We start from the raw sequence: 9,023 nt of genomic DNA, 5'->3' as shown, positions 1-9,023 counted from the left end.
TAATGATATTTCTATGGTACAAAATTGCAGTATTTCTTCCATCTTTGTTCCATCTTATTGGAAAATACCTGTTACTATCTGTCCATGGGTGACTTGTAGCACATCAATGCAAAATTGCAACCTTCTAAGTTCAGAGATCTTTTGGAACTCCTCATTTTTCCATAACTATTTCTATGTCTCATGCTTTTACAGATACTGTTACAATACTATTTCCTGTCTTCTAAAACCTCTTTGAAATTGTAAAGTTCCTCCTAGAGATCTTCCCTCCTTTCTTGGCCTTGGCTCTCTTCTTTGTTTCCGTATTTGTTTTGATATCCAATTTGCTTTCTTTTTATTCCTTTGTTTTTGCCAGTCTTTTTTTCACATTCAACCTGTCCAACTTGATTCCCCACCCCTGGATTCCTCTGGTATCTGTCAATCTGAAGTTCAAGACTTCAAAATGATTTTGTTTGAAAATCTTTTAGTGTCATTAGTGCTATGTTCTAACAGTGGTTCCCAATGTACCTAATAGATTTAAACTCCTGCTTCCTCTGCTATTCTTCCCAATGCACACAATTACATCAATTTACCACTCTTGTTCACTGATTTTCCCATGCGTGTACATATAAACAAGACTTGAGGACCCGATGTTGGGTTGGGTTAATTTTAGAAAGCTTACACAACCCAGACAAAATTGATTAAATTTAATGAAGCTTTATCTAAATGGAGTGCACACAACAGGAGATGGTTAAGCTCTCGACAAAAGTGCAAATACTAACATAACTTGGTCAGTAGCAGTGAACAGTGTCCATGAAAGTTCATGTAATAATATTGATTCTACTCCAAATCGTTGATATCTTCTCAAAATAGATGGCACAATCCTATTCCTTGACCGAACTGAGCAGTCATTAGTTAGCCAGGACTTAAAACACGAACATATAAAAGTACATTTTTAAAGATCAAAGATGCTCCTTAGAAACACTATTTTTCACCTATAATACAATCTAGAATTCAAATGCTTGGATTTAAAAATATAGAAGCATTCAGAGTCACGATCCTTTATACACACTGTTGTTGCTAGAGTCTGTATTTTATGCTTCCACCGCTGTTTACAATTTTTTTGCGCAGCACAAGCGTTGATGAAACCATGTCGTTCTCAACGCAGCCCCCAGCTCTTCCCACTTTTGAGAAAATGACTTTCATAACGACAAGGCCTTTCACTGAGTGGGGACAGCAACCTTGGGAGGAGGGGCCACATGCAACACAGTCTTCTGGCTCCTTTCTGCAGACATATGCTCCAGTCGTTCTGTATAGAAGCCGTTGAAGTCCAGTCTGGAAAAGAAAGGGTGGGTTTATGTGGGTGACCATGGGAAAGAGCTTTGTTAGCCCAAAAGTCCCATCGAGCCCAGCTTCTACCTCCCTACTGCCACACCAGATTATTATTATTATTTTTTTAAATTTTAAATTTTATTGAAAAACAAAAAATTAAAAACATTGAACATGGTAACACAGATTTGACATACATCTCAATTCACTATTACCATAAATTGCTAATAAGAAAAACCTATACAATAACATCACTCTAATCACCATCTTAAATTATCTCAGTACAATAACTTCCCTGCTTTCCCCCCCACCATCTGTAAAATTTGTTCCAAATTTGGTAAAAAACCGTTTCATCCTGATTTTTAAGTCTTCTAGTTAACCTATCTAATTCTACGCAATACATAATTTTATGAATTACGCTTTCCTTACTACGTATCACCATAGATTTCCAATTTTGAGCGAAAATAATTCTTGCCGCTGTAACCACATGAGTAAATAAATACATATCTTCTTTACTAACATTATTTCCAAGAACTCCTAACAACAATGTCTCAGGTTTATACTGAATATTTTGCACCAGATTATGAGAGGTTGCAAATAGGATGTGAAGGGCAAAAAATGTTCCTCAGCAACTGGAATGAAAAGCCATACTGAGTCTGATCCTGAAGTGAGTATACATACACTATCAGCATAGCCACTGATAACTTTTGCTTTCTACAGTTTTATACCCTCAATAGAGATTGTTGAGGAAGAGGAATATTTTTTTTCTGGGGAAAAAATTCTGCTCACCTGTAGATGATATTGATCATGCTGTGCTCACAGTCATTGGTACTGTAAATGCTCAGTTTGTCCAGGAGGTCCAGGAGATGTGCAGAGAAATTGCTATCAAACTTGTTTATTGTTGCCTCAAAGCCAGAACTTACATGCAAGGAATCTGCCTGCTCTGCTAAAAGCTGAAAAAAAAAGCAAAATACGGGACATGAAGCATCATTTCTTTTTCTTATTCCCAAAAGATTGAAACTGAAAGGGGAAGACTCCTGCAAATCTATGTTGCTTCCTGTACATTTCATAGCAAACTGATTTTTTAAAACAATCAAAAGGACAAAACTCTACTGAGAATCTCTACTCGTATGGTTGTACAACATTAAGAGAAAAGGTTCTGTACATTCCTACATGGTATTTTTTCAAAATATATGGAACATTGTGGCTGATTCACTTTAAGCCATAAAGTATAATCTGTTAACTCTTCATATCACATAAACCAAAATGAAACATACCACGATTTAGTTGTATGTGTAATTCTGATGGCCTAACGTTTTCAAGTTCTTTTTTAAGAAATTCATGAGTAAGGGAGAAAGTGGGAAGAGCCTGGATCCCACAACATACCTTGTTAGCAAGCTGCTTTCTTGTGGATTCCTCTACTCGTTCCTGTTTAGTAGGTGGGCCTCTCATAGTCCCATGCTCTACGGTGAGCCGGTCCATTTCATTATCTAGCTTCATGCTGTGGGAAAATCTCTGACAAGCAGAAAGAAAAGTACAAAGGATGGAATATTCAAAATGCAAATGTATTATGCTTCTACAAAATTTTTCATATTCTAGAGCAGGGGTCCCCAACCCCGGGCTACAGCTCACTACCAGGCTATGGCCTATTTGCAACTGGGCTGTGCGAGTGGTGGGCTGGCATATGCTCGTGTGCAGCTTGACTCATGTGAATGGTGGACCGGCGCGCACGCATAGCTCAGCTTGCAGTCAAGCTACATGTGCATGTGCATGCGTGCTGGCCCGTTGCTCATGTGAGTCGATCTACTCACACGCTGGACCACTTGTACGGCCCGGTTCCCCTCTTTCTCCCCCCAACCGGGTCACCAAGACGCAAAGTTTGGGGATCGATGTTCTAGAGCATGTGAGAGCATGAACTTAGTGCCTATTTGCATACTGCCTATCTTTAAAGCAGCGTTGCTTTAAAGATTGTATTTAAGACATAGCAAGGGACAATTTTCTAAACTTAGTTTGCATTATTGAGATGTGGTTGGGCGGTACACACTGCCCTCCTAGATTTCATGGCCGGCCAGCAGCACCACGAAGCTAAAAATTTTACTTGACTTTTATTTTGTTGTATGCTCCCAGGAGTTGGTACAATTGAAGCAATTGACAAATCTTGTAAATAAATAAAAAAGCCACATCTTTTCTTCAGACAACTGTGCAACCCTGGGAAAAGGAGTACTACAGACAGGAGTACGGCCAACAGGTGTTAATGTTCATGTTCCAAAGCATACACATATTGCCTTTGAAGTCCTATACAATCCAGAGGGTGGTACTTCTCAATAAATCTAGAACAAGACTTATAGCTATGTGGGTCCTACCTGCATGCAATTGGTGAACATGACACACACAGACATCAGCTTGGAAAAAATCTTCAGTAACTCTGGGTTGGTAAGCATGCAATCCTTCAAGCAATTATCCAAGAAGCTCGTGTGGTGGCTCAAGACATCATCAATATTGGAGGCCTATTGAAGGAGATATAATAACATCAACCAACCCTTCCTGCAATCATGGAAGAGAAGTTAGACGTCACCCAGTGTTATCCTGTTTGATACTCTGCAGAACAGAATCCAACTAGTTTATCTCCCAGAAGTGGTCGCCAACCTTAATTTAAATATTTTTTCTTCAAACAGCCTGCAGCTCCTTAAAGCAACTCCTCCCTTTGGAATTTTCTCCCTAACGTTTAGTTGATACTGGTTTTCATACAATTTCCAGCTATCAGTTCAAGCTATGTTTTCTGCAGGAATACAGAATTGGTTTGCTCTAAATCCTCAATTTGCTCAACACTCAATCTGGGAATTAACTGGTTTTCAAGGTTCACATAATGTAATCAATCACAAACCAACCAAGTGAGCTAGAGACTTAATAAAGCCACGGCACAAAGTAACCAACACTAAAATTAATCAAATGAGCATGTTTGTTTTTCCTGGCCTGGCTAAAGCATGCTATGTGAAGCTAGCCAAACTGCAGCAATAATATAGCCTGGAAACATCCATACTCCCAAAGATTTAAACCAAACTACTCAAGATAGGATTGGTAATCTTTGCTCTGTCTAGATAGCTACATGTATTTCAGGAGCATCTGGTTTGAAGAATTGTTAAGATTTGTTCTAACAGTTGTACTTGGATGTTTATCCAATTGCTCAGTTGCTATAGTTTACCAAAAATTTCATCCAGGAAGCCTGCTCAATATAGAACACATTCTGCAGACTTACAAGAGCCCTAGTGGATTTTCTTTTCCAGTATAAGTCCTGTACAGCTTTGCTAATAGGCAGATAGAATAGATGGCAGAAACCTACTGTCTCCTATAATTTTGACTCATCAGCACAATTAACTCTTTAGTTATTCCAGCTATAATATAGTTCGATCCAGACTAACCAACTTCAGATTCTTCTCCAAAATATGCCATGTGGGTTCCATCACTTCAAACATCATATAGTATTGGATATTCTGCACAAAATTGAGCATCCGCTGACGCAGAGTAAAAGCACCTGCAAACCTAAAAAGAGAGGAGCAGTGAACCCAAGGAAGAGTTCACTAATTAGAGTTGATGAAGCTATAAGGAGACAACAAACTCAAGAGAGATGGTCAGGATAGGAAGTCCAAGCTTGCCACTGAGAGGTCATATGCCTCTGAATTTGGAGTGGCTGTTATTTACAGAAATCAGAATTTAGAATCAATGCTTATTGTAGGTTTCAATTTTGGTTTTTACAAATCTAAACAACAAACAATTCACTTGAAGGGATATGTTATGCCTCAGGTAAGCCTTCAATTGTAGTTAATGAACCACATAAGTTGGTATAGGGGCAAAGAGTGAATACTCTCATGAACTGTTCCATATGACTTAATGCAGGGGTATTAAACTGCCGGCCTGCGGGCCGGATGCATCATAGTGAAACTGCGCCCACCCCATTGCCAGCAATGGCAAAAAAGTTGCGATACGTCGTGACACATCACGTGATGTTGCAAGTTTGACATCCCTGATTTAATGTCAACGGATGGAAACTAATCAAGGAGAGAAGCAACCTAGAACTAAGGAGAAACTTCCTGACAGTGAGAACAATTAACCAGTGGAACAACCTGCCTCCAGAAGCGGTCAATGCTCCAACACTGGAAGTTTTTAAGAAGAGACTGGACAGCCATTTGTCTGAAATGATATAGGGTTTCCTGCTTGAGTAGGGGGTTGGACTAGATGACATCCAAGGTCCCTTCCAACTTTATTATTATTATTATTAATGTGTAATGCAAACACAGCCTCAGAGTAATTACTGCTATGTTTTGCAAGCAGATGGGTTGAGTCCATGACCTAGTTAACTAGTGCTGAGAAAGAAGTGGCAGAAATCCAGAAAAGTCACCCCTATCCCTGAAGATAATACTGAAGTACTAACAACTTCATTCATTGCAAAGCAGTTTTCTATGAAACAACTGCAGCTTCAAATTTATTTACCTTTCAAACATACTTAATGTTTAGCTTTCGATCAAAACATTTCATGGAGGAAAGGTGGAGTGGTGTGAAAGCTGGAAATTATTAACATAAATGACATCTCTACCTGCTTTTCAATTTTTTTTTTACTTCCTTCACTTTTAGAATGGCAAAAACAATTTATTCAGAAAGCACTAAGATTCCCCCTGTATCTCCGTAAATGGAGAGCCTTATGGAGGCCAAGAATTTCCAGGTGGGGAAACATTCCTTGGCAGGATATTATTACCAGATGTCAGAGATGGAAGGCTGTTTGCATACATAGCTGAACAACTATTTCTAGTCCACTGAAAACTGAAGGATCATATACCATTTTGATGAATGTAGTGAACACTGCTTAGCTGTTTTGCTGCTGATCCAGACGTTGCACAGCTGCCGCTCCACATGTTTACAATAAAACATGTGTCTGAAGAGCATCTGGTACCGTGTTAAGGCTTTTCTAAAAGTCAAGCACAAAGATAGCAACATATAGAACTGAAATCTTAGCACTATTTCTGAATAACAAGCAAATGCTAAGCAAGTACTACATTTTCTCAGAAGGAAACTTATCTAGGCATAAGGTAAAGGTAAAGGAGTCCTTGCGGACAGTTTTTGGTCCATTCTAAACACTTCCTATATTGAGACCCCAGATTATTAAATAATCAGTGATCATACCACTACAAAAGTATAATGATGGCAACGTATAACGTATTTTTTCTTTCTGGAAGAAATTCCTTTCCTTGGCTTACCTGTTGATGATGAGAGACAATGGCCATTTCACAATGTAATCAAAAGAAAATGCTTCGAGGCCACTGAGAGAGAGCTCCGTTGGATCAGCGTTGATAATTGCCTTCTCCTGCTTTGTCTCAATGGCCAGAACTCGCAGGAGCTGAGTTATGAGATCATGTGGCATCAAGTCAACCTTGAAAGAAACCACAAGAGCAACGAGGTTAGCTTAAAGCTAAAGTAAAAAAATCTGACAAATGTGATATTGGAGAAAAAAATTGCACTTTTTTTTGCCAAATATAAGGCATTATTATTATTAAGTAATTAGCTTACTTAGGCAAAAGGGAACTTAGGCAAAAAGCATTTCTTCTACCCCCGAAATACAACTTGTAGCTTATGTGCCCTATTATGGAATTATTAATTGACAAGTGAGAGTTGGGTAGCATATATATGTAATAATAGTGATAATCAACGTGACCCTTTGTTTTTGTGGTTTCTGGAAACATAGTTAAAAAGGCTTTCACTTCCTCCTGGCTTATATGTCAGATGCTGTGACTTAATGTTCCCTAAAGTTGTTAATGCTTATTATTATGCTTGTTTCAGGACTTTTTTTGTCCTGAAAATTTTATATTACTGGCTTGGTAAAGACAAAAACTACCCAGACTTCCCAGCTCTTATCTGTGGATCTGCGATCTGTCGTTATTTCCTGGCTTTTAGAACATCTTGCCTTCATTTCAGGCTGCAGGGAGTCATTTACCTTTAAATCATCTTTAAATGGGTCGGTGTTAGCTGTGCTCATACGTAATGCTAATTCTAGAAGAGCTTCCAATCTAGTCGGAATGATATCGTCTACAGGTTTTTTCAACTCCTCTTCTGTCAAATCCATGAAATGGACATAAAAGTCACCTTGGTCCATAAGAAAGTAGTGTTTGATGGATCTGCTCAACAAAAAAAAAGCACATATTTTCTACAAGGAGAAATGCCACCAAAAGCCAGCATGTTTCCACCATCATACTCTTAGGCAAAGCAGGGTATAAAAACCCCATACTTTCTGAATATAACAAATGAAGCAAACCTTAAGTGGGCCACGAGCTCCTTTTCATCCATCAGGAAATCAAGCAAGACTTTGCTGGCGTAATTATAGGCCTTCTCTATCTGTTCCACATATTCACGCTCCTTCAAAGTATAAACGACCTCCTTTGCCACTGGGCAAGTAACATTATGGCCACATTCCCGGACCACGTTTAAGTACTTTCCTGAAGGGAGAAGGGAATAACTCAGATGGATATAGACTGAATAGAAACTTTACATCAAACAAAGCTTAATTTGGTCTGCCTTGTGATGGAGCCAAAAGAAGTGAATCCACACACAGCACACCAGATACATTTAAAAATACATACTAAGGGAGGCAGTTTGGTATAGCGGTTAAAGGATCAGATCAGAAACTGGGGGACTGAGTTTTAGTCCAGCCTTAGGCATGAAACCAAGTGAATGACCTTGGGTCACTCTCTCTTAGCCTTAAAAAGCAGGCAATTGTAAGCCACTGCCAAGAAAACTGCAGGGATTTCTCAAGGCCAGCAAGATTCCATCCATATGGCTTTCTCAGGCTCCATGAACAACATGCTTTTTCATGATTAAAAAAAGAACTTTTTACTCTCAGCTACCAGAGAAACAAGTTTCACATGTTTTAGGAGCTTAGCTTAGAGCAGGGGTAGGCAACCGTGGCTCTTTTATGACTCGTGGACTTCAACTCCCAGAATTCCTGAGCCAGCCATGCTGAGGGGAAAGGGAGAGGTTTCCAAGCTGAGCCGTGCTGGCTCAGGAATTCTGGGAGTTGAAGTCCACGAGTCATAAAAGAGCCAAGGTTGCCTACCCCTAGCTTAGAGCAGGGCTTTTCAACCAGTGGTATGGGTACCACCTGTGGTACATTGGCACCTGGCAGGTGGTACGCGACCATGCTAGAAAAGTGGTAGCGGGGGAGGGGAATGAGCTGAACCGGTGGCAGCACCGCATAAGCCTGAGCGAGAGATGGCTGGAGTTGCAGGGCTGTCAGGGCTCAGCAGAAGCACTAGGATCAGTGCCGCTTTCCAGCTGATCGGCACTTTTTGGGGGCTGTCAGGGCTCAGCGGAAGCGCCAGGATCAGCGCCAGGCTCCAGCTGGAGCTCAGCGCTGATCCTGGCGCTTCTGCTGAGGCCAGAAGAAGCGCCGATCAGCTGGAATGTTGCAGCATCTCCAGGGTCTTGTGATTTACATTCAGATGCTTGGCAACTGATTCATATTTATGATGGTCACAGTGTCCCAGGGTCATGTGAAGTGACCAAAACCTGCTGCAACCATCCAGCAGACGGGGGGGGGGGGGGGAAATAAAAACCAAACACCTCCACCCCCACTGCCAATCCTCAACAGAAATGCTCACAACAATGAAAACCTTGGACAGGAGGAAGAGTGCGGCCGGCCGGGCAGGCAGGTGTCTTGCTCGGCTGTGGTTTGG

The 9,023-nt window shown here is 40.4% G+C and overlaps 1 protein-coding gene across 1 annotated transcript in view; it reads right to left on the bottom strand.

The window, feature by feature from the left end:
• Positions 1 to 677: 677 nt before the first annotated feature.
• Positions 678 to 9,023, bottom strand: part of TUBGCP2 (tubulin gamma complex associated protein 2) — a 15,973-nt gene continuing 7,627 nt past the window's right edge. The window contains exons 9-17 of the mRNA XM_015809961.1: positions 7,607 to 7,787; positions 7,289 to 7,469; positions 6,555 to 6,727; positions 6,137 to 6,265; positions 4,725 to 4,845; positions 3,669 to 3,812; positions 2,692 to 2,820; positions 2,095 to 2,258; positions 678 to 1,311 (exon numbers count right to left, since the gene is read on the bottom strand). Of these exons, the coding sequence (XP_015665447.1) occupies positions 1,197 to 1,311; positions 2,095 to 2,258; positions 2,692 to 2,820; positions 3,669 to 3,812; positions 4,725 to 4,845; positions 6,137 to 6,265; positions 6,555 to 6,727; positions 7,289 to 7,469; positions 7,607 to 7,787 (1,337 nt within the window). The 3' untranslated portion in view covers positions 678 to 1,196. The remainder of the gene's footprint in view (positions 1,312 to 2,094; positions 2,259 to 2,691; positions 2,821 to 3,668; positions 3,813 to 4,724; positions 4,846 to 6,136; positions 6,266 to 6,554; positions 6,728 to 7,288; positions 7,470 to 7,606; positions 7,788 to 9,023) is intronic.

The sequence above is a fragment of the Protobothrops mucrosquamatus genome, unplaced genomic scaffold (genome assembly GCF_001527695.2).
Source record: "Protobothrops mucrosquamatus isolate PMUCROS unplaced genomic scaffold, P.Mucros_1.0 scaffold6, whole genome shotgun sequence".
Classification (NCBI taxonomy): Eukaryota; Metazoa; Chordata; class Lepidosauria; order Squamata; family Viperidae; genus Protobothrops; species Protobothrops mucrosquamatus.
Note: the sequence above shows the minus strand (reverse complement) of the source record. Positions and strands in the feature narration are given on the sequence as shown.